Genomic DNA, 26,262 nt, shown 5'->3' with positions numbered 1-26,262 from the left:
TTCATTTCATTCCATTCCATTCCATTCCATTCCGTAGTAGACCATTCGATTCGATCGTGCCAGAGGAGTACATAAGACATTATGTAAGAGCATTCACGAGCGTACCCGTAAAGGCGTTTCCTCAAGAATTTCGAAGTCCAAAGAATTTCGTGTACCAATCGTACGCTGTTTGCCGCATGATCGCCAGCCTCATTTTGTATTCCACGGGCGTGTTTCACTCGTATAACGGTAGGGAAATGCTATTGCGAGGGAATACGAAGCGATCTATTCGAGGAAAATCAATCACAATTTGGAAAATTTACTTTTATCAAGTTTCTTCCTCCGTTTCTTCTTCTAACTGCGAGATCAAACTAAATCGACAGAAATTGTATTTATTTGTTTATTGAATTTGAGGTACGTTTGCAGAATTATTGAAATTATCTTCGGGACGACTTTTATTTCTCCAAGTTTAAGTGAAAATAAAAAAGAAAGAAAGAATCACAACGAGGTGGAATATTATTACAATATTATTATTTTGGAAAATTCTTCGATCTTAAATTTTTTCCTCGAAAAAAAAATTAAGTTTATTTTCGAAGATATATTTAAAGTATCTTTATTAATGGAACATTTAAAACTATGTATAACGATGTAAAAATAATGGAAACTTAATGGCTTCCGGGCGCGTTATTCAATTATATCTATCTGTGGAGAAAAAATGATTTCGGTTGTAATTCATACAACTTTATGTGATCGGGAGTGGAAAGAACGTGTAACGAAATCGAATATGTTTTAGAACGCTTACTGTTAACGGTACCGTGCGTGTAACCGCGCGATATCCTCGCGTGTATGAAATGTTAACAGCCAATACTATTGAAAACAAATGCCAAAACGATATAAAACTCATAACATAATTAAAATAAAAGAGGAAAAAAATCTACTCCTTTTCTCACAAAAGAAAATATGCAACAATAATTTGTAAATAGAATGAGGAAGTTGTGCCTACAATTTTTTCATCGCAAGAAGAGTTTTACAAGCTTCGAGGTATCAAGGACAAATCAGAGACACGTCATCGCGATGCAAAGTATCATTAAACCTACGGTACTGCTAACAAGCACAAACTGATAACTGTTGCCGTAATCGGGCATAGTTATTGCCACAGGCGCCACTCATTTATGACAATAGAAAACATTCACTCCGTCTTATGGAACGCGCAAGTGCGCAATGAAACAGAGGTTTTACTTTTTAAATGAAAATTACATTTGAATATTAGTTAAGTTAGACCAAAAAAGAGAGAGAGAGAGAGAGAGAAGAAAAATCAAATACGAATTTAAAAGGAATTTAAGCTCGAGAAGAAATATATTAACGTCTTTCCAAATTTATTAAGCTATACGATAATGTAATTAACGTTGGATAAATATTTAAGAGCATCGGGGGAGAAAAAAAGAAAGGGCAACGGACAGGCTTCCCTAATGGTGCGGATGCACGCGAATGCACTCGTTAAAAACTGTTTAAACGCTATTTAATACGCGGGAAGAGGAGGAACGGGTATTCCACCCGGTGGAATGTTGATATTAATAACTTCAATGCAATGGAAAAGTTTAGAAATATCTAAATAACTTTGCATTCCGCTTCAGCGATATCTTCGAATGTAAATGCACGATCAAAGATTTTCTCCGATCCGAACGTAATATACATCTATTTAATTTATAAATATACATATACTATTCCGTAAATATTTCTATCAATAATTAAATATTTAATAGAAGCAAGAGTTAAATATGACGCTAAAATATGAAACAACATTTAACTATTTCTTTTTTTTTTTTTTTTTTTTTTACGAAAAAGTAAGGAATAAAATATATATACAGGATATTATAAAAGATCGAGGAGATTAACCAAACGAGAAATAAGCAAAAAAAAGCTTATCTCGTGCTTTCCACCGTTCCAAAAAAGAAATGCATAGAGCGAGAGAGGGAATAATTCACCACGTCACAAAGAAATGATAACGAGTAACAATTGATAAGTGATTCGTTTACCGCTTAATGTCACCCATACTTTATATATATATATATATATATATATATATATATTCGTGCTCCTATCGTGCTCCTCTAATGGAGAGAACATACATGGAGAGGGGGGGAGGGGACGTGAATCAAAGGATATCGTGACAAAAAGAAAGCGTGAAAGCGAAACGGTTACTTCATCCATTTTCCACGCCGCGTATCTACGCCATATACGGCGATCGGACACATCACCAGGAATTTAGTACAGCGTCGTGTTAAACTCGCGCAAATGGACTCGCGTAATCTGCGACTCGAGGCAATGGTATTCGGCGACCCGAGCCTAATGCAACCTCGAGGATCGTAGGTAGGTAGGTAGGGCCATTCATCGTTAAAACCTTTGCAAGGCGTAAAACACGGCCAGGCTCGTGTATCAAAAGTAAAGAGAGGGGGGGGGAGAGAGGTGAGCGCCTCTCCCGACCTATTAGGACGACGAGGTTTTAAACGTCGCGGGGAAACGACGTTTATCGTGGCAATTAAACCGAACGAGAAGAGAGGATGCAAGGGAATCGCATTCCAGAGATGTAATACTTCAATTAGCCGGCGTAAATGCACGTCTAATAGGAAAATTAACGGACGTGGAGTGTGTGCGTCTTAATTACCGGGAATCTAGCGGCGCGCATAGTTGCGATAATATTTTAAAATGGCCGGCTTGCAACACTCGTTCGAAATTTACGGTTAAACGTACGGATGGAACGTGTTCACGCCACGTGACAGTGCGATAACCGTATTTCATCGCGGTGGAATCTCGGAGACGAGACAATGACCGAGGATGCGATTACCTGTCGGGGTTATAAAATTTCGCCAGGTTCATTCGTTTCGTTCAAGTTACTTGCGTTACTTCATAAATAAATAAAATGTTTCTATCAACGGTGAACCCTTCCTCGTTATATCTGTATTTATAGTATATACGCGTGTGATAGCGCAACGACGCAGCTTTGAATTTTATTAATAAATAAATTTAATTATTAAAATCGCGTCGAAACTGAAGGACACGATAGGCAATAACGATGAATGATGAATGAAAGCTTGGATAGAAGTGAATGATGAGAATTAAAAAATCATCATAACGAACGAATGATGCTTTTGAAACGTATAATAATAATTCGATATTAAACTCTTGATATTCCAATTTTCTTCCAATTCGTTTTAATTTAACGGTATAAACAATAGTTATTTTGTATACATCTTGTTACCCTCCTGTTTACCATGAATTACCGATACCTCGCCTGGCATTTGTTAAACTAACGAATCGGTTTCCTGGAAAACAATTTCCATCGACATCGTTTTATCGAAGTACAATCGCTCGTACGTACAATTAAACGTGATCGCCAGTCCAGATTCTAAACGAAAACCTGCCTAGAATTCTATCCCCATCCCCATTAGAAAGAATACCGCGTGTACCAGTGAATTCAGGGAAGAGGGGAGATCGACGCGTAACGATCGAGTTCACCAAGTTCAAATTACGAATTAAACGAAACCCAGAGGAATTGTTCGTGTGTTGCATCTATATGTATATATGTCGATTGGTGTCCCGCGGGCGAGAACAGAGAGAAGAGAGTCGAATTAAATCGGCCTGGCTACATCCTGGAGTCCGTGATCGTAATTATACGGCGGGGCCCCGACTATTTTTGGGCCGGTCGGCCGCAGGCGAGGCGTCGTTAGTTTGATAGTTCCCGGATACGGCAGCCATACGGTTAACGTATAACGACGTTCGTGCCATTCGAGTTTAATAACAGAGATGCGAAAGCACGAACATGAAAAAATGAGCCAGACGACAGCGCGACGCCAGGAAGAAACCGCAGGCACGCAGGTCAATTCGATACCAAGGGCCGAATTCCTCGGGGTCGTGTCGCCTTGCCCTCGGCCAGTTACGTGCTTTCGGTCAAAAACGTATTCCCGCCACATCTTCCCCGCTATTCTATTCCCTCCATACCTTTCAATTACGGCCGAAAGATAGGACGAAACCACCATTATACTGCATTAGTGAAACGAAACGATCTGTTAATTTTACGATACACGTATTATTATATATTGGTTCAGGTAAAAACTCGAGAAATGAGTTCTATTTGTAATTTGCTTAAAAAAAAAGAAAAAAAAGTATAAATGGGAGGAAAATAAAAATATGGCGAAGATTTAATCCGCTTCCCCTTGTCCAGGAACCCGCAGTTCTAATCTGGAAAAGTTTGAAGAGGCGGTATCGTTACACGCTATCGGTGCATGCCGCCATTAGCGTTAACGTTTACCAACGTTAATTAAAAACAAAGAAAGAGAAAATAGAACGACGAAGTTACAGAAGCTTCGTAAAATGGTTCTGTAAATAAATGGGAGGATTCCATAAGTGGTAGCGCATGGTAAACGTCCATTATAACCCGCGAGCAAGTTAATCAAACCCGGGCCTGTATAAACAAAAAGATATATACCTTTAACGTGCAACGTTAAGGAACGCTAATTACAGAGTAATGGCGCCAATAAGGTGCACACCACGATAAATGATGGAACAAAAGCGTAGGAGACGCGGCGGGGACAAGCTCGGCTCGGTCCACGCCTAGGAAGTTGGAATGCGTAAAGATAACTAAAGATCAAGAAATTGCATAAGTCACGTAATGGCCACAGTTGTGGTGTACACGCCTGTCGTATAAAATATAAGGGAGTTATGCTCGATTATGCTTGGCCGGGCGTATAAGTGGCGCGCATACGCGTACATTACCGGCGAAAGGTTGTATGCGTAGGCGTCGTACACGTGCACACAGGGACGTGCACGCGCAGGCGTGTTAAGTAGACGCCGATAAATCGACAGATAGATATAACCTATCGCGGATGGCGCGAGATAATCGCGCCTCGAACCACGATGTTAATTAGACCATAGACGCCTTGCTTCGGTGTAAATGCGCGCATTAATCGGTCAAAGACTGGATAAAAGACTGGTTGAAAGACGAAGAACCGTGTCGTTCGTTGGATCCACGTCGGTGTAACAGTTTTGACGTGTAATAGTTGCTAATGTAATAATGTCGCGAGAGCAAAAAATTTGTACATGGGAATGTAACATTCGTCGATATCTCGATCACTTTGTGTACAACACGGTGTGGAACACGAGCACCCGTCAATTTGTAGAAATTTAATCGATACATCTATAAGCTGGAACTTCGCTTATAACTATATCAGAATCGGTTGTTATCAGTTATCCTTACTTACGTCCATCTTATCAGACAATTATCAATTGGAGTTTTTATAAAAATTCAAGGCTCGAGAATGAATGACACGTGGCATGAGCGTTTCTTTCCTATATAATAATTCGTACGAAGATTGTTTACTCGGTCTTGAACAGAGATAGGTCGGGTCATAGCCATCGCTACGGAGCCACGTTATCTCACAGGCCGTGACGGATGACACAATGGAGTACATTGACACTACGTGCCACGCTATCTGGCAGTATCTCACCTCATGCCCGTACACACAAGTATACGTACGAGTCGGGTTGAATGTGTGCGAGCAATTCTTGTACGTGCATCGATGTACACGCATGCAGAACGCTGCGAAGGTGGAGGTACTTTCACCAGGTAGCCAAGTTCCACGATGCACGCCGATAGCCAAGAGCAGCCCACTTTGAGAGCTGCATTCCGAGTGCATACTGCACCCTGTACCCAGGTTCGGATTAATACACCGAAAGACCCGACGTTTCCTGGATATATTTCGCTACGGAATGAAGCGTGAAAATTTTTTAAGCAATTTGCGTAACACGTACGCAATGTATTTCATAAAGAAGTAAATATATATATAACGTTATTTCTTCATTGCGAATTGCGCAATTGCGTACACTTCTCGAAATTATTCAATCGCAAATGATTATTTCCTAACCTATTGGTTGAATTTACGCCTCGATTGTGTTTCTAATGGAAAAGAAGATATTTATATTAAAAGAAGAAAGGATGTTTGGCATTTATGCCAATTTTTCACTTGGCGCGCAAAAGATATTCCGTGGTGTGCATTGACACTATACGTCATATTATTATTTTAAAGGATATATATGTATACATGTATAGAATGGCATGTTCAAGCCTCTGTACTTTCACCGGCTACCCAAGTTTCTCGATACTCACGATACGTTACGAATATCACGCATGAATATTTCATGGATCTTACACAGCCGAGATCTTTTAATTTCTAATAGCGTTTCTGGCGCCGTCTATCCTATATTTGGAACGATTTTAAACTTACTCTCGTGTTCCATCGTTCATCATCTCATTTCAATAAAATACCGATAAAAAGCTTCAAACTGGTACATCAACGTTATCGATGTCGGTCGAATAAAAACGGAAAAAAAAAAAGAAGAAAAAAATGGATATACCTATGATCACGCTCAAAGCAAGAGTTACTCCTCGAGTTATTACACTGTTATTAACCACGCGTTATTAATCATACATTATAGAGAAGACGTCCAATATTTTCTCGATTTATTATTATTTCAATATTACTATCTTTGAATATTTTTAATCGTTTTCAACATTTTTTAACGAACGAATCGAAGGATTAATATCACAAATTAAAATTTACAATTTATTCAAAGGTACGTATTAATTTCGAGCGAGCATCCAAGATTCTTCTCGAATCTCGTTAGTTTTATCGGTGCACGCGAGGTTTTCGCGCGAAACGGAGGAAGAGAGAGAGAGAGACAGAGAGAGAGAGAGAAAAGGAGTCTCGAGGATGGCATGGACTTTCGAATGCACAGTGTGTTACGTCTTCCCCGCAAGTCCAGCAGTTACTGTCACGCGCGCCCACGCGATCTCGTGCAAAGGACGATAATAGCGCGTTTAAGTACGTATAAATTCCATCGTATAACTCGCGACTCCGTAGGGCGCTCCGAGTGCGCCGTTAATAACCCTGCCGGGTGGAAAACGGCGCAAGAAGCAATGAATTTTCAGGGGCAGATAGGAGACGCACAATCAACCCCCTCTCCCTTTCTCCTCCCTTCTTTTCTGCTGCTACGTGGGTGGACATTGCGGACGTGGCCGGTCTACGTTGGCTGAATTCGAAGACAGGCCCGTATCGGCCACGAGGGAGCCGATCCGGTATTGGTCGAATTCGGGACGATAGATATTTTTTAAAAGCAAAAGAAAAAAAAAAAAAAAAAAGGAAAAAGTCACGGGAGAAAGCAAAGCGGAAATTTATTGGAACAAACCGTGCAACGCGAAGAAGCGTAGAACAGCGAGAAATCGCGTTTTCGCTCGAGAAAAAAATCTTCTGATCTACTTTTCTTTTTTACTTTTTCCGATGAAGAGGTAAAAAAATTCTTCGTTCAAGTTTCTTTTTTTGTCTTTCATTTATTTCGTCTTCATTCGTGCGGGCACAAATAACAAATTTCATGTTTTGATTCATGTAACGCGGAGGAGTATCGACACCATTTGGAAACACGTACAAATGTTGACGATCATTTGCCAGCGTTGCATCGTTCGCGTCTCCATCGACCGATCAAGTAGCTCGTAAACATTCATGAACCAGTTGTGCGACCCGTGAATACGCGGCTTAACGCCACGCGATCGTATCTCACGTTTGTCAAGCCAAACTTGGGCGTTAGTTGGCTAATTTTGAAGCAATTTTAACATTTTACGAACCGTATCTGGCGATCGTGTTTGAGAAAGGGAACGAGATGGATAATTGGATACGTATTAACTCGTTCTGGAAATCTTGATGTTCTCGATATTACAGTAAATGCATAAATATAAAATTCTAGGTCCTCGAGATTCGATAAGAATATTATCCAAAAATATCAAATCTTCTTTTTTATATGTTCAATTGAGATTTACTAAATTAATCTTCTATAGGTAAATAAATGATTGATGCCAGATAAAAAAATTTTGCAAAAGAATTAGAAAAATAAATTGTTATCATATTCGTTCGTTTTTCTTTAAAAATAGAAAAATTTTTCTTCTTTAAATTTATATAATGTGCAAAGGTGTTTCGCTGTTGCTATATTTTAGAACCGTTTTAGAGCCATTAGTCGTAAAGTTGCATATACGACTCGATAAGAGTCGAGTCGCCTTAAAAAAAAAAAAAAAAAAAATACCAGGGTGTCACACCTTTCTTACCATTGTAAATATTATACTTATCATATAGATATCGTGCAAGATTAAAATTTTCGATATTCTTCCAGTTCTCAAATTTTTTTTCAGTTCTCGTTCAATCTACTTTTTCGAATCTTCGCGAAATATTGCAAGGAATATTATACATATTTAATTACTTCTATTCATCACTAGTCAAAGTTTCAAGATTTCTTCGCGTAAAATCCTACTGATTTTTTTTTTTAATTCCTTATCAAACATTATACGATTTCTCTCCTTATTTAACAAACGAATTCCACGTAAGACATTAGAATAAAATTGATTTCAATAACACCGTACTTATTACGACAAAATGTTAAAATGATATACTATTATTATTTATTTCTTAAAAGCATATTTTATTTTAAGAAAATAATATCGAATAATTACGATGAAATGTAAAGAAAGAAAGCGGCAATTTTTTCAAAGAAAAAAAAAAAAAAAAAGAAAGAAAGAATAGCTAAGATTTGACAAAATGTATCACGTAAGAAGGATTGAACCACTTTTAATCGGAAAGAATTGTACATACATCGTGTATATCTACCTATACTATGTATCTACATAGAATGTTAAAAATAAATTAGCAACCAACATTTAATTATCCTACAAAATTTCAATTGACTTTTCTTCTTTTACTCCACATTTTTTAATTGCACATTTTATTTCAAAATTCTCTCGCGTGTAATATCTGTAACAAGATCTAAACCAAAAAAGGAAGGGAGGAAAAGAAGAAAAAAAATAAACCGAAACACCCTGTACACGCGTGAAAGTTCGTATCGTAGCCGGTCTACGAAGAGACACACGATACAACAAGGGGGAGCAGGAACGATTCGAGTCCCGGGGCAACGTGGCTCGTAGGCACGGCAATGTTGACCAGCTCGCTCGCAAATCGGGTACAAGGTAAAGGATTCGTACGTGAGTGGCGTTCCAACGGCATCAGGTTTTATCGTGGATCGTACCGCGGCTTCATTATTCGTTTCTGGCACGTACGGGCATTCACACCCGTTCGAGCCACGATCGGGCTTGCCAGCGGGTTTCTTTTCCTCCGTCGAGAGCAGAACGAAGAAACAGAATCCACGACGATTCCGATCGTACGAGCCCTCCCCTATCCACACTACTCGGATGCATAACGAGTAGTTCTCGCGTTCCTTGCCATTTCTACCGAGAAAGACGCGTATACCTTTCAGAGGAGATGCCTTAGCTTTTGTGTGTGTGTGTGTGTGTGTGTACACGCATATGTGTGTACGAACGGACCGCTCTCTGCCTCCAAGCTTCTCCACGATTATTTTTATCGCGATGTCCATTGTTCACTGTTTACGGTAAAAGCGATTTATGTCCGCTCATTGATGTATGAATCGATCTGAAATTGTAATCGAGGGAAGAGAGAGACAAGAAAAAGGAAAGGGGAGTTCGGACCAGTCGATTTTCAAGCGAGCCATCCGAACCGACACGTCTTTCTATTCCCCTTAAAACAGTAGATTCGTGTCTTTGTTTCCAGATTGTCGTTGAATAAATTTAATTATCTCACGTGTCTTAATATCAATCTATTTTGTTAAAATAATTAACAGATCTATCCATCTATACGAAAGATCGCACTCCAAGATCTTTCTTCTTTCCCCCTCCCCTCCCCCTCTCCCCTTCCTTCTTCGATTTGTGACTATGATCTACGAATAAAAGAGAAAAATTATTTCGAACAATAGAGAGGCTTTAAATAGGCATTGGAATTTTTGTATCGCCGAATCGCGATAAAAATCGCGGCGAGCACGCGCGCGTGCTCCAAAGCCGGTTCACAATAGTGTTTGTTCTATTCTATATGTGACCCGGTCCTTGCGACTCGGAGACAAGACGTGGAATTGTTCGGAATAACCTTCGTGCGGTTTGAGGTCCGGCTGCAACGTGACCGTGAAGGTCGGAACACCGCAAGCCCTTCGCATAAATTCCTTTCTATGGCACGTTCTCCCCTAACTTTACCCGAGAGAGGAGTCGTGCTCTCCACGGAATATCAATGATGGTACCACATAAATTGAGAGATGCCTTCGCGATGGGCTGCTGAGAAATCGCCTTATCAAAGGGGAGGAGGAGGAGGAGGAAGAGGTGGTATTTGTAAGTTATTCCACCGCGTGTACGACCAATTATCCAGCGTGAACTTTCCGCGAAGCGTATTCACGTGGCGCGTAAAGCGCTATTTTTTACTCGACGCCGTTCGATATTTATGCGCGAAATGGAAATATGCGCGACAAACGCAGCTATGGCGAACGCTATGCCGGGCTCCATGCGGGTACCGAAAAATATTGGATTGGGACGGCTGGGAAGGTTTCTCGCCGCGTTAAACTTCTCGCCCCGAAACGTGTAACTTTGAATGGATTTTATATGCGATCGAGTATCGCATTATATATGCGGGATACCGAGTTATTATTCGATGCATTTCGGATTATGTAAATTATTCGATAATAAAAAGTGAAAAAGTTGCTCGATGGGAGCGTGAATTATAATTTACGCTTGCGCGCGTCTCGTATATGATAGATGCGAGAGTTTGTTCGGCAGAGCCGAGTAGCAGAATCTTAATTTCACTCGGAGAAGATTTTCGACCTATTTGAACGTATTTAAAACTTATTTCATATCGATCGTTTCTTAGCCTGCCACTTATTCATCAATTTATGCATTTTAAAATTTTAAAATCGGAATATCTATTTGAAAATCTTGATCCAAATGGTTCTCTCGTTATCGGTTTGAGAATATATTTGATACTTTCATATCACAAATACAAGTGAAATATATATATATATATGGAATGATACGTTGAATGTTTCTTTTTTTTATATACTAAAAATCGATTCAAATAATAATTATTTAAAAACTATTCTTATCCTGGTCTTGTTTCGATCATAAAAATGAAACGTGTAGAAAATCGTTATTACATAAAGCGTTCTAATCTCTCTAACTGTTTTCAAAACGAGAAAGAATTATGCTCGTCTTGGCCTGTATGTTGAACGAGAAGCGCGAAGAAATTCCGCGTTCGTAATATTCTCGTGTAAATAAGAAGACGTGGAGAAAAGGCACGGACGTAAATTCAATCGAAGCGGTTACCTTGAGCGCCATTTAAATCAACGGAATTCCACAGCATGCTCCGCGAGAGAGAAGCTGCTAACTACCAGACTTGCAACAACAATCAACTCTGGCCGGGAAGGCAGAGAAGAGAAAAAGCTGCAGGAGATGGTTCGTAACTTGGCAATAAATTATAAATTGTGATCAGGCAGGCGGTGCTCATCGATGCATTATGGATCGTGCACAAGGATTATGCAGGTCGAACACGGCGATCTGTAAATTCTACTCCGTACGTAGAACGTACTACGTGTAATGCTGATGTTTTACATTTCATCGTGAATATCAAACGATTGTCGATCGTTTCATAGAAAGATAAAAATTGTACGTACAATGCTCGTTTTATTATTTTATCGTTTAATTTTCATCTGAAACGACCGAGTTTTTTTGTGAAATATCTGTTTTATCGGTTAATATTTACATTTAGAAATAGGAATTTGGGAACGTCATTAGGAACAGGCGTCGTCATCTTTTTTTTAGCCGAAATGTTAAGCTTGTAAATTAACGTTTCATTGCTCAGTATCAGATAATAAGGTATTCCGCGTGTTTACCTTCGTTTCGACTCTTATTTCGTGATTTTCGAAATATGCCTACATTTCAAAAAAAAAAAAAAAATTTTTTTAACTCAAAAGGAATATACTTATTTACACGAATACAAAGATTTCTTTCTTCGTCTCTTCGAAAATAATTTCAATCAACTAAATATCTCGTTTCGTTCTATGAAATTATCAATATGAAATCTTTCTTCTTTTTCAGTCGCGATAAACAAATTTCTAAAATAAATCTAACTCCTCGTGTATAAGATAAGATTTCATGCGTAACCATCTTTTTGAGAGTGAAAAACTATTCCATCCACAATAACTAATAGTAGTTCTCATCCAATATCCAGACGAACGATCAAAATTCTATCGTATCACCTTGTGCGCGGTACGTGATCGCGTTTCCTATACCAGGCGAGAGAACGAAAGAATGCAGCACGAACGATCGTACTGGTTTCGTGTAAGCGATTCGAAACGGTGCAGGCAACAGCATCGGACATCGGATACGAAACGATCCTTCACTCTTTCACGTGTGTTACGAGCACACCTATACGTACGTATGACTCATCGCATCGAGATATAATTATGATAATCGCAGACAGCCCGATACGCGCGCGCCTCTCGTAGCCATCGCGAATTTCTCGGGAACGGAGTTTACACGGGAGGAGAGGAGGATTGGATGGAGGCCCAGGCCGATTAGCCGGCCCAATATTCCCCTCGATGATTACGTTTCCCGATCGAGCCAAACTGCATCCGAGAGCATGTGTTAAGGCAGAATACATCAGCTGTCCCGTGCCGAAAATTCGCAAAAGCCGTTACCAAAAATGCTCCTGCTCGCGCGAAACTTACGCTGCGAAAACATCGCGCCCCGATTCCGTTCCCTTCTGACACTGATTACCGGTACTGTTATCAGACATTTAAGCGCCTTATTGAGCAATAATAACTCACGGCGGTCTCTCATAAATTTTCGAACGAGCCTTTTTCTTCTCTTTTTTTTTTTTTTTTCGGGTCACTAGTCGTGCAACATCGTTTATCCGCGTGATAATACGAATAAAGGCAATAATCGAGTACACGATATAATATTGTTTTATCTTACATGGTAAGCAAGATAAAAATTTGGTATTCGTAATTTGAATGTAATTTAGATTTCCATTTCGCGTTTTGATTCGTGGATTTGATCGATGGATACGTTCAACGGTTGTTCCGCATCATCGATTATTAAAATATAAGAGAAGAAAAAAAATGTATAAAAAAAAGGGAGAAGAAACATAAGACGGAGAAACAATGAAGGAAAGGTAAAGGGAAGAAGGAAGGAAGGAAGGAAGGAAGGAAGAAAGAGAATAAGAAGTTCTTCTTCGCTGGTTTCAGACTTTATATAGAATCTGGATTGTGTAGCTACCGACCACCATCTGTCGTCCGACTATAGATACTAATCTTCAGTGCTGAAGAGATAAAGGGCGAAGCAGGAGATGGCGCTTTGTCTTAGCCGCCCCTCGGCATTCCTCTGTTCCGAGGCAACTTCAGCCCAAGAATTATAATCACCCCACGGTATCCTCCGAATATTTAGACCTTCGTAGACAATTTTTATAACTGAAGAGAAGGTTAGGTAGAAGAAAGAAGAAGAGAGAAAATGAAAGGAATGAAGGAGAATTGACCTGAACTGAGAAGGGAAAGAGAGATGAGAACCACGAGCACCTGCGCGTTTTACCTTCGGCCACATTCTTTGTGATTTCCTCGAGAAAAATAGCTCGGAATTTCTGGCCACTTTCGGTACGTGTATTCGGCCTTTCTACTATACCGTTCTAATAATTGTAAAAAAAAAAAAAAAAGAAAGAAAGAAAAAAAAGAAAAAAAGGAAGAAAGAAGAAACTTAGAAACCAAAAGAAAAAAAGAATCATTCCATTTTCCTTCGAGGCGTTCTCGAATGATGATCATTATCGTTTCGAAGAAATTTATGATCTCGATGCACAAGCTAATTTTTTCCGGGACAAAGAATTTCTCTTGTTCTTCGACCAGTTAGTATCGACTAGCGTATCATTACTTTCTTTCCGACCGAATAGAATTGGAAGAAGTGAAAATATGTTGAAAGAATCACAGGCATGATTACTATACACACGTTCCAGGAAACATCGTCAGATTGGAACTTTAAGTGGATCTTAGAGAAATGATAAATTCCAGGCTAAAATGTAGCTCGTAAAATCGAGATGAGATTTCAACGGGTTGCCATGTTAAACGGAATTGTTATTTCTCCAAGAAGAAATAAAAAAATGAAATATTTTCTGATTACATTTTGACTGTCATCCGAATTTTTCATTCATTCATTTTTAATATCTATCATTAATTACTATGTCAATTTCATATATAATTTTTGTTTCTTAAACTATATAATCGATATGTATATATATTTATATACACAAAATTATATTTCTTATATTATAAAATTAAATTAACTTTTTTAATCTCGCGACTTGATTCCGAAAGAGTTGTGTATATTTGTGACTGATGATTATGTTACAAATTAATTTGAAATTTATTCAATTATTTCTGAAATAATTGAATAATTGAATCTGAAATTACATATATAAATTGTTGATAAAATTTTAAATAAAAGTCTAAAATTCTTTAAATTTACATAAGTACAACAAAATTTGCATTTCTTCGTTATACAAAATTATAAATAATTTAACCTATATAATAATTTAAAATTTAAAAAAATCATATTCGTTCAAATAATTAAAAAAAAAAAAATATTAGGTTATTTAAATTTACAGAAATTTTTTTGAAATAACAAAAAAAACGTCCTTGAATCCAATAAAATGCGTTTCGAAGTTAAGATTTCGAGCTCATGAATACTTGGAATAGTTGGAGCAACTTTGGTACGAGGTGAAAAAGTGTTTGGACGACCTCTCGAATGTCGGCTAAAGAGGTGCCTGAATATTATTTGCCCTAGCACACAACGGCCTCCAACGTAGCCTCGAAAAATATTTTGCACGGATAATATTTACGCAGGATAAACACATAAAAGGCACAAAGCAACAAGAAGAGAGTGGTGCGAAAGATACAAAACTAACGTGGTTGCTCGACATGGGTAGTATAATAACGTGAATTACGATATCGTGAACACTTGGTCAACACATACCGCGTTCTGCGGTTTTGCATTAAACGAAAGGAATATATATATTCGCGTTTCCCTTTTTCCTTATGTATCTATATCGATATGCGAAAGAAATGACGATGCGATATAGAATGTAATAGTTGAAATGTTATTATCGAATAACGATTCAATAATAGTAATAAATATTGTTGATTACAATTATTGCCTTTATTCTAATCAAAAATATATAATAATAAATATATAAATATATTTTATTATAATGGATTATGATGACGAATGTTTTATTGCGTTTAAACTAGTTTCAACTATATATAATTTATGGTGATAGTCACGGCTACCGTTTCCTACGTATTAACATTCAATATGGCGAGCCAAAGTTGAAGAGAATGCCGTATTGGAAAACCGTTCTATGTCTACAATCAAGTATTTTACTATTATGATTGTATAATTCAACATATTAAAAAGATAAACATTTTTAAACTTCATACATATATAATACGAGAAATAAGATAAAATTAGTTTTGAAACTCCTATTTAAAAGCAAAATTAATTAATATAATATATAAAGAATAATGATTAATAATTTTGAAAACATAAAAGAATCATGATATATATATAAAACAATTATAATATATATATATGAAAAAAAAAAATTATAATCAAAATCATATTCAATATAATACTTTTTAATATTAAATTTATTTTATAATTGTATTTTATCAATGTTAATTGTTATTTAAAATTATGAAAAAAATTATTTTACAAAAATTAAAAATAAAATAAAGATACGCATTCATGAATAATATATATATATATATCATTAATTTTTAATAAGAAAAAAATGATTTATTTTTAATTGCAATGTATGATATTATTACAGACTTAATATCATAATTCGAAAATAAGAAACTTATAAGTTTCATTTCGTGAAAATTATTAACGAAAAATATATATACGCTTACCTAATTTCTCAAAGATGTGTTCAGATACGATTCACGTTTTATATCGAAATTACTTTTTCCAGATATAAACTAGAAGAAGTTAACCTCAACAATACTGGCTACACGCGGTCGAATGCGCGGGTGCTGCGAGTCAGAATGTGCGCATGCGCATTCACAGTGGAATGTGCCCTCTCCCATGAACAACCTCTTCCCGTCCCGTAAACTAGCGATAGGTTCAAGATGTTTTAAAGTATTTCGAATATTATTTGAATTACAAAAATTTGATAATTTTAATATATATTATTAATTAAAAAAATATTATAATTAACACTTGCAGTCCAAGCTAGCTAGATCATTTTTAACTTAGTTATTTTAGCAATTACCAATCACATTAATTAGATAATTAAAATTATATATATAAATTTTTTATTTTACTATATATTTTAGATACGATATTTATAAATAATAAAGTAAATTTAATTTTTTAAATACGGTTCAAAATTTTTATATTTTTAAATTCGAATATTTAAAACAATTTGAATTTTTACATTATTAATTATTTGAAGCATCAGAAACAATTGTCATTACTATATATCTTTTTTTTCAATCTTATCTTGTCAATTTTTACAAATCTTTTTTACACTACAATTGTCTACTTTATTCAGTGACAATATTGTTGTAATCATCAAAATGTGCATATATATATATATATATATATATATTTATAAATACATATCGGTTACAAAAAGTCATTTATGAATATCACATGTGTATATATTTTTTACAATTTGTTTTACAATAAAATTATTATTTCAAAATCTGCTAATTATAATCAAATAAGTTTATAAATTTGGAAAATTGTTTGGAAAATTTGGAATAAAATGATTATCGAATTTTATAAATAAATATAAAAGGAATTACATAATATTTTCAAATATTGTATATATTCGATGATTGCAACAATATTGCCACTGAATAAAGTAGACAATTGTAGTGTAAAAAAGATTTGTAAAAATTGACAAGATAAGATTGAAAAAAAAGATATATAGTAATGACAATTGTTTCTGATGCTTCAAATAATTAATAATGTAAAAATTCAAATTGTTTTAAATATTCGAATCTTCAAATTTAGAAAATAATTATTTAATTACCAGTATTTTATTAATAAACACACATCAAAATTGATACGTCCTATACAAATTATGTTTTAAAATTATTCCAGTTTACCCGCGCTTTTAAAATGGCGTCCTAATATTTAAACATGCTGCCAATTAAGGATTCGAAAAGATCATCATATATTTAAATATTTAAATATGAAATTATATCATAATAAAAATTATAAAACATTTAATTTTATAATTTAAACATAAAATAGAAGAAAAGATGATTACCTCTTCTTTCCGTTCCTAATGATTTATCTGGGCATAAAGAACATTCCGATGATGCATGTAATCCGGTTAATCCAACGTAACACAAAGAAGCCTGTTTTAGACGCGTAACAGGTGGTCGTAATGAATAAACACTTTTGTGTAAAGATACTATAAAATGCACAGCACAACACAAATCGCACGTTTGCCGCCGCATACACGAAATTCAGTAATCTCACGTGAACTTCGATGCGAATAAAACGAATTCTTCTTTCTTTTTCACACGTTAATCGAACCGCAGAAAAACCATTCTAACGTTACTACATTTTAATTCCTACGAAATTTGTTAACTTTATTAGTAATTGTGATAGATGTAACCTTACAGAAATTTAGGACACAGTTTTATGAAACGAAACTTATAAGATGCAGCAAAACACCAACACAACATACTGCACCGGCGGCCGGCGACTGACTGACTGGCGGCACACGCCGACTTCCCATAATCGACAAACTAACCTCACAATGGAATCAACTTATAAAACTTCTCGCGAATTATATAAATTATTGAAATTTGCCAATAATATAATATATAACAAAAATTATATAAAAATCGTATTTAAATTTCGAAGATTTATATAATTTTTTTTATATACATAGATTAAATATGTATGTTATATGTATATTAATCAAATTTATTTTAAATATTTATAACATTTTATAATTAGATTAAATATTTTTTATTGTTGTATATTAAGTAAATTAAAACATTTAATATAAATAATTAATAATATTTTTGCATAAATGTTTTATTGTATTTATTTTTTATTATATATATATGTTGTATATATTAGTAAAAAAGGAATATTGAAATCTTTTTATACAATTTTTTATTATTATAATTAATTAATTTAAAATTTATTATATATTTGTTTAATAATAAATTAATAATAGATTCATTTTTATGATAATCAATAATTTTAAAGATTTTTAAGTTATTCAAATAAATCATAAAATTTTTCTTTAATCTTTATTAAAAAATAAAAAAAATATATATATATATTTATCTTTATTTATGTAAATAAAAAAAGTATTATAATATGCAATATATTAATAAAACATATTAAATGAATAATATATTTATTTTTCTGCATGTATAAATAATTAAATTGATACTCAAATTTTTTTTCGAATAAAATTTCTTAAAAATAAATTAAATTACCCGCTACACAATATTTTAACAGGTACATGCTGCCATCTTACGATAATAATTGTAAGTAGAAATTTTATAAGCTCAGAAAATCAACGTTTCTGAGCGGACATAGCGGGCGCCATGGTCAGCGGAACTATCTGCAAAGATCACAGTGTGACGTAAACGACGATCTAAACAAGTATCAGCTGTGTAGCAGTCATTGTTCGTATCCGTTTTGGCAGGCGTGCAAGAATTCTGTTTTTCTTCGTTTTCTGATCGTCGGGCAGCAAGTCCGACGGGATAAACGGCATACGTATTAGTCAGGAAGACAAGCGGAAAAAAAGGGGGGAGGCTACGAGTTTTCTGTGCAACGCAACCGTGGCTGCGTGCGTGCTCCAGCCCCAGCCCCACCAACGATCTTAGGGACAATAATCGTGTGAAAAACGGGGCGGTACGCGCATAAGCCTGGCCTCGAGCAGCGAGTCAGACGACGGTGGACTCGCTCCGCCACCGTGCAAAAGGTCTCGTAGTTCTCTCCCGACTACTCTACGACCAGCGGACGAGCACCACACCGATCCTGAGATGGAAAACTATCGGTAACGCAATCAGGGCCCTAGATCATCGCGAGCGCGTAGTCAACAAACGAAGGGGCTTACCCCCTTCGTAATGACGCTCTCACGTGTATCTTCTTCCTTGCAGAATCTCAAGACGTATCGACGTCGGATTCCTTTCATATGTGCTGTCTATCAAGCGGTTTTCTTATTTCTTGAAATCCTTCCATCGAATAGTCATAGATCTTTTATACACAAACATAGCATTTTAAAGTTTTTGCAATAAAAAAAAGAAGAGATACTTAAGTCAAGATAGAATGTACCAATTAGTACACATGCTTGTTAATATTCTGGACTACTATTGCCATCACGGGTAACATTTCCGTGTGCATGACAGCATAATGCAACAGCAGACATCAAACGGTGGCATTTCCTCCGGGCTACAGCAGAATGGCTCTACAGCTGACTCTGGTGGACCTCATGCAAATGGCAACATGATACCAGAATCGGATAATGACATCAATGGTGTTAATGGGGAAACAAATCAGAATTTGGGGCCGCCGAAAATAATGGACAAAACCAATCAAGATATTGTGAGACTCATTGGACAACACTTGAAGACAGTTGGACTTAAGTATGTATCTCATAATTTGATTTTTATTTATCTGAATTTTAGTAATAAAGAATCATTTTAAAGAAACAAAGTATATATTTTTTGTGTATTATGATTAGGATTTATAAAACAGTTCATATGCATAGTAACTGAATATCAAGTGTTATGATTAAATTTAGTAGATTTCTTTTTTTATTATAAAAGATCTTAAAGATTTTCTTTGTTTGTTCAATTTTCTTTGTATGCATGCATTTATCAGAAGTATTGTATCACAACCTATCTGGACTGCATACTCTGTGGTGGGAGAAAGCTAATTATAGAACCTTGAAATATAGTCAGCAGTATCTGCAAGTTATATTTGCTTTATAATGTAGGCATTAAAAAAGAAGCAAATACATTATATGAACATAAGTTTGTAGATTATTGTTATTAGCATCATCATTATTTTTATTGTTTTATTATGTTTAATTCAGATTATAATGCTATATAAAAAAATTATAGATATTCACAAAGTTTTCTTAAATTTTAAGTTAAAATATATTAAAGTTAAATAATCTTTTTCTATTAAATTGAAAATATGAAACATTTTTTTCAGTCGTACAGCTGATCTTCTCATGCAAGAATCAGGTTGTCGTCTAGATCATCCAGCTGCTGCAAAATTTAGACAACATGTTATGGATGGAGACTGGACAAAGGCAGAACACGACCTTAGTGAACTTAAAACATTTTTAAATGGAGCTAATCAAAGTTTAATAGTAAATATCAAATTAAGTCTTTCAAGTATAATTATACAATTATATATATATATTTAATTAATATTTTTCATTTATAGGAGATGAAATTCTTATTACTGGAACAAAAATATTTAGAATATTTGGAAGAAGGACTAGTAATGGAAGCATTGCATGTTTTACGCAACGAACTCACACCTTTAGGGCATAATACAGGTCGTGTGCATCAGTTGTCTGCATTTATGATGTGCAGTGGACGTGATGAATTGCAGGTATTATATATATTTACATATATGTGTGTGTGTGTGTGTGTGTGTGTGTATATACACATGTATATATATATATTACATACATTTTATTATATATTTTTTTAGTAATATTCCATTCTAAATGGATATATATATATATTTTATATATATATATATATATATATATATATATATATATATATATATATATATATATATATATATGAAATAGATATTAAATATTTTATTGCAATATTACGTATATACTAATAAAAATTCAAAGATATTGAATTTTGTATAGATATAAAAATATTCTGAAACTAACCTATTACTGAAAATTTGATCACTAGCAAATAGACACTTGTTAACAGACACGTGCAGGCTGGGATGGCAAAGGTGCAGTCTCGAGGGCTGCTTTAATGGACAGACTACAGAAATATCTGCCACCCTCCATTATGTTACCACCACGACGCCTTCATTCTCTTTTGTGCCAAGCTGTGGAAATGCAAAATCAACAGTGTACATACCATGTAACACATACTCAGGTAAAAATATTTGTATTATAACTTCTAAAGCATCCTTTATATTCTTACATAATATTATTATCATTTTATTATTTTAATTATATTATTTTATATTTATTATTATTATAAGATACATTATTTATAATATATACATATTTAAGTAATAAAATGATATAATATTATGTAAAAATATACAAAATATTGATATATTCATTGCATTTTTAGAAGATCAAGACCAATTTAAAATAAATGTAAAAATTAGCAACGATCAATAAAAATGTTGATTGAGATTTATTTATTAAGTTATAAACAGTTAATTTAAAAATTACATTAAATGAAAGGAGAATGAGACAGCAAAATAATGTAAAATGATAGAGCAGTCTTACTCTATCTTTCTTTCGCGTCATTTAATACAAATTTAAATTTTTAATTTTTTATTTTGATCTCTAAGAAAATTACTCTTTTAAAGATGTTTGAATATATAAATACATGAAAATTCTCTCTATATATACATATATCATTGATGAATATTTTTGAATATTAATAAAACTATAAATAAACTATTTTATTAATTTTTTAAAATTTTTATTATAGTATATAATTAACTATTTTATTGTTAATATAATTATGATCAATGTTTGTTATAAATTAGACAAGTTTAGAAAATGTGTCGCTGCTTGTGGATCACAGCTGTAGTAAAGAACAATTCCCGTGCCATACTATACAGGTGCTCAATAATCATTGTGATGAAGTGTGGTATTGCAAATTTTCTCCTGACGGTCGTAAACTTGCTACAGGTTCTAAGGATATGACAGTAATTATTTGGGATGTTGATCCAGTATGTAAATTATTCATTATGATAAAATAATAATTTTTTATTAGATAATTAATAATTTTCTATTAATAACAGGAAACATTGAGAGTAACTCATAGAAAAACATTAGAAGGCCATACTTATGGAGTAGCATTAATTGCTTGGAGTCCCGATAGTAGTCTTTTAATTGCATGTGGTCCTGAAGATTGTCCAGAGCTTTGGCTTTGGAGTATTGACCCACCTGATTATGAACTACGTGCAACAGTAACTCAAAGTACTGATGATTCACTTACAGCTTGTGCTTGGTATCCTGATTCACGTAAATTTGTAGCAGGAGGACTTCGCGGGCAGTTTTATCAATTTGTAACATATCATTTTTTAATATAATAGTTTTCAATATAATGAAATAAATAGAATATTACATATTTGAATATAAAATTTTAGGATATAGAAGGAAATGTCTCAGAATCATGGGAAGGAGTTAGAGTAAAATGTTTATGGTGTAAAAATGATGGAAAAACGGTTCTTGCTGCTGATTCGCATCATCGAATTCGGGGATATAATTTTGACGAATTATGTGACTTTACAATGTAAAATTATAATTATATATATTTTTTTTATATAATATGAAAATGATCATATTATATTCAATAAACTGTTTAATATTACAGATTACAAGAAGACCATCCTCTGATGTCCTTTAGTGTAAATAAAGCAGATCGACTTGCGCTTCTTAATGTAGCCAATCAGGGTGTACATCTTTGGGATTTACAAGATAGATGTTTAGTAAGACGTTTTCAAGGAGTTACTCAAGGACATTTCACAATCCATAGTTGTTTTGGTGGTGTAAATCAAGATTTTATTGCATCTGGTAGTGAAGGTAATTTATTTGGCAAAAATATTTTATTTTTGAAGCTAAAAAGTTATATATAAAATTTATAATTAGTAATAATAATATTAAATTCTATTATAGATACTAAAGTATATGTGTGGCATATCAAAAGAGAATTACCTATAGCAATTCTAACAGGACATAGCAGAACAGTAAATTGTGTTTCATGGAATCCTGTATATCATCAAATGATGGCTTCAGTATCAGATGACTGTACAGTGAGAATATGGGGACCGAGATCATCATCTCCAGAAAAAGTTGATAGTGACAAGACTGGTAAGTTTATTAAATTTTGTTTTTTCAAATATACAGAAATATATAAAAATATGTAAACTTAATAAATACAAAAATATCAATGATTTTCTTAAATATCATAAATATTTTAAGAATTCATATAAATTGTTTATTTAAATTTTAGTTCCATTAGAAAGCAACTCCTCAAATGGTAGTGGATGGCATGAAATGGTATCGTAGCGTACTACAGTATATCAGTGTTCCCATGACCTCATGGTGTTCAAAAGACTGTCATATTGATCGTCATATTGACTCTTTCCTGCCCCCAGCAGCTATCTCTTTATGCCTCATTACTGTAAGTCTGCGTAAATGACTACTATTGAGAGTAAATGAGAGATGTGTTAGCATCATCTGCTGATTGATTAAACAACTAATGATCAGGTGTTATTTGAAAATCAATTTTTTCCTTATTAACAGATTTTATATGAAATCTTATGATTTATTTGTTTGTCAAAATTAAATTTGAACGATTTATCAATATAAAATAATAATGTAAACTCTTAAAAACAAAGAACAGCATAATATCTTGGTAAATATAAGTTATGACAAAATAGAAATTCATCAAATTCCGTCGTAGCATTGATGTAAAAAAAAAAAAAATTAACGTGCAATAACAAGCATTAAACAAAGTAAAAAACGTTGCAACAAGATAAAAATAAAATTTGTGATTTTGCGAGATCATTATAAAAAAATCTTGTTTTGACAGAATTGTGTCAAATTTAATCTTTCTAAAAATAAAAAAGTTGTAAATAACGATTTCATGCTTAATGAATTTCTAATTAATTTTTTTAATCATTGATGAAGGTGATACTATTCTCGTTTTTCACTATATATGTAACTGCCATCTTACATTAATATTGTATGTTTCAAATTGTATACAGATGTCGTAAAACATGATAAAAAATGTAGAAATTATATAAATATATGAAGAGAAATTTAATTTCAGTAAATAATTTAATGAGACTAAGTGAGATAAATTATAAAGTTTATAAACAATTTGAAATCTGTTATGAGACGTACAGTTTGATGCGAGATTAATCGGAAATTCACAAATTTAACAATTTTAATATAAATAAAATAAACTGGATTTGAAAGTTGAGCATGAATCCTGATATTAGTACCTTTATTCAGTACTGTGATTTTATATTATTAAAATATATGTACTGAGTATCAAAAATTTATAAATATTACATTTGCCTTAATATTTTCACGTTCATAAAAATTTTAATATAATATCGGTATACATCAATTTTGAACATTTATTTTAAAGCATTAGTTCCTTAATATAGCTCAAGTATCTCTATATGCCGCATTTCATTCATTACTAGTATTTTAAATTTTATTATTGCAAAGAAATGATAATTGTTTTTTATAGTTAAAATAATGTTTTTAAATTATAATCAAAAATCAAAACTAAATTGCTATGAATAATTGTTGTTTCGAATATATTAAACATTATAGCATTTTTATTATCTTTTATGTTTTTATGCTTTTACATGACATGTAAATTTTTGTTTTATTCATAGCAAATTGTACACTGGTTATTTTTCTTAAGTGACTTCTTTATGAATAAATATAAAAAAAAAAGTATGAAATACAAAATTACACTTTTTTTTGTTTTTCCTTTGTTGAATATAAATTTGATAAATAATAAAAACCAAACTGGAGGTCTCACAATATCAGAAGATGTAGAGTATATGCGTACAAATGCATTCACAACAGATAATATAAAAATGTTTACATTACAAGAGAAGTTTACATGCGAAGGAAATGTCTGTAGTTTACGCCCCTAAAATTGTAGTAAGATAATGTAATACTAATCACTATTATCATTTGCATTTACCTGTGGTGCCTTAGCACTTTATAAGCACTAATTGAAAGTTTTTAGAATTTTTTTATAATTTGATATAATTTGCAATATAAAACAAATAATAAGTAATTGATTTCATTTAAAAGTTAATTATAACATTTAAAAGTTAATTATAAATATCATTCAAATTTAATATAAATCTCAGTCATAAATTATAATTCTTTTAATAATATTTTTTTTTTTTTTAGTTATTTGCAATATTTATAAAGTGATAATAAATTGTCTCTAATAATTAAGTATTTTTATATTTGTTATCAAATATTTCTATAAATATAGCTTTTCTAAACAATAAAGAAGTTATTAAAATTCTTCTTTTCTATATTTATGACACTTGATATACCAGATATGCCATGTTTGACAAATTAAATATAGAAATTTGTATAAAAAGTTAATCATTTAAATTATTTTATGTAAATAAGGGGCAAAAATGTTTCATAGAATCTTGCAATGTAAAAAAAAAAATGTTTTTTTAAGATTTAATTTATAATAGAAAATATAAAATGAATAATTCAAAATAACTATTTTTTGAATAGTATTATCTTATGTTGGACCAGGTATTGAAATTTTAACAAAATTAAGTAAAATATAATAACACATAAGAATAAACTAATAATATCTTCATACAAATTTGTGTTTTTGCAGTGCAATGAAAATTGTTTGTTAAAACAGCTATTACATTTAGATTTACAATCAATTTATTTTATCAAGAAACTTGTTGACGAAACTTTATGTACATTATTATCTTGTATTTCTTAAATTTTTAGATTTTAGTTTCTTATTTCGTATGTACATAAAATGATAAATATATGGTTTTATGCAAAAAACTGCCGTTTGTTATAATAGCAGTGTGTGTTTGTTCTTAAAATATCTAATATAGATATTTATATTAAAGTTATATTAAAGTGCGAAATATTAGATGTTAATTGTATGATTTGAGACCAATAATGTGTGAATTAATTGTTTGTGTTACTTATAATTTATCCAAAGTATTTTAAATAAACTAGACTTTAAAGAGTCAGATAGATATGTGAATAAGAATTTGTTTATGCATAGTATGTATAATAACGAATATTTTCTATTTTTCGAATAACAGACATTTCTTATTTTTAGAAACGATATGTACTTCATAATCTTTTAAAATATAACCTACATCGTATAACAAGTTATTTTACTAAGATATTACTCTATTAATTACTATTATAGATTTAAAAAATTGTAATAAATTTAATAATAGGTTAATATCATAATTTTGCATTAATAATGTTAAAAGTAAACAAAATTTTGATACAGAATTTGTGCTTAACTTTGAATACTTGATATATAAGAGGATTA

General features: G+C 33.0%; 2 protein-coding genes across 5 annotated transcripts in view; one reads left to right on the top strand and one right to left on the bottom strand.

Annotated features, from left to right (window-relative positions):
• The window catches only part of LOC100864479 (protein expanded), an 83,449-nt gene extending 65,732 nt beyond the window's left edge, over nt 1-17,717 (bottom strand). For 2 of the 3 annotated variants that reach the window (XM_086907354.1, XM_086907357.1), the window contains exon 1: nt 17,229-17,717. The gene's annotated coding sequence lies outside the window, so the exon portion shown is untranslated. Of the gene's footprint in view, nt 1-15,858; nt 15,986-17,228 lie in introns of those variants that run through there. The other variant, XM_086907355.1, reaches the window with a different exon arrangement.
• An 838-nt stretch (nt 17,718-18,555) lies between these two features.
• LOC100865229 (WD repeat-containing protein 26) lies at nt 18,556-24,662 on the top strand. 2 transcript variants are annotated; one of them, XM_031916575.2, is made up of 11 exons: nt 18,556-18,989; nt 19,093-19,578; nt 20,153-20,312; nt 20,390-20,560; nt 20,908-21,081; nt 21,713-21,898; nt 21,971-22,237; nt 22,319-22,464; nt 22,546-22,754; nt 22,848-23,042; nt 23,185-24,662. In XM_031916575.2, exons 2-11 carry the CDS (start codon nt 19,346-19,348, stop codon nt 23,238-23,240), a joined length of 1,797 nt encoding a protein of 598 aa, XP_031772435.1. In that variant the 5' UTR covers nt 18,556-18,989; nt 19,093-19,345; the 3' UTR covers nt 23,241-24,662. The 2 variants fall into 2 exon arrangements, with proteins under 2 accessions (XP_031772435.1, XP_003693962.1); XM_003693914.4 differs by having other exon boundaries at nt 18,563-18,989; nt 19,342-19,578.
• The last annotated feature ends 1,600 nt before the right edge of the window (nt 24,663-26,262 follow it).

Source organism: Apis florea, unplaced genomic scaffold (genome assembly GCF_048593485.1).
Source record: "Apis florea isolate Af1SG1 unplaced genomic scaffold, ASM4859348v1 contig_2839_pilon, whole genome shotgun sequence".
NCBI lineage: Eukaryota > Metazoa > Arthropoda > Insecta > Hymenoptera > Apidae > Apis > Apis florea.
The sequence above is the reverse complement of the archived record's forward strand: the minus strand, read 5'-3'. Positions and strand labels throughout refer to the sequence as shown.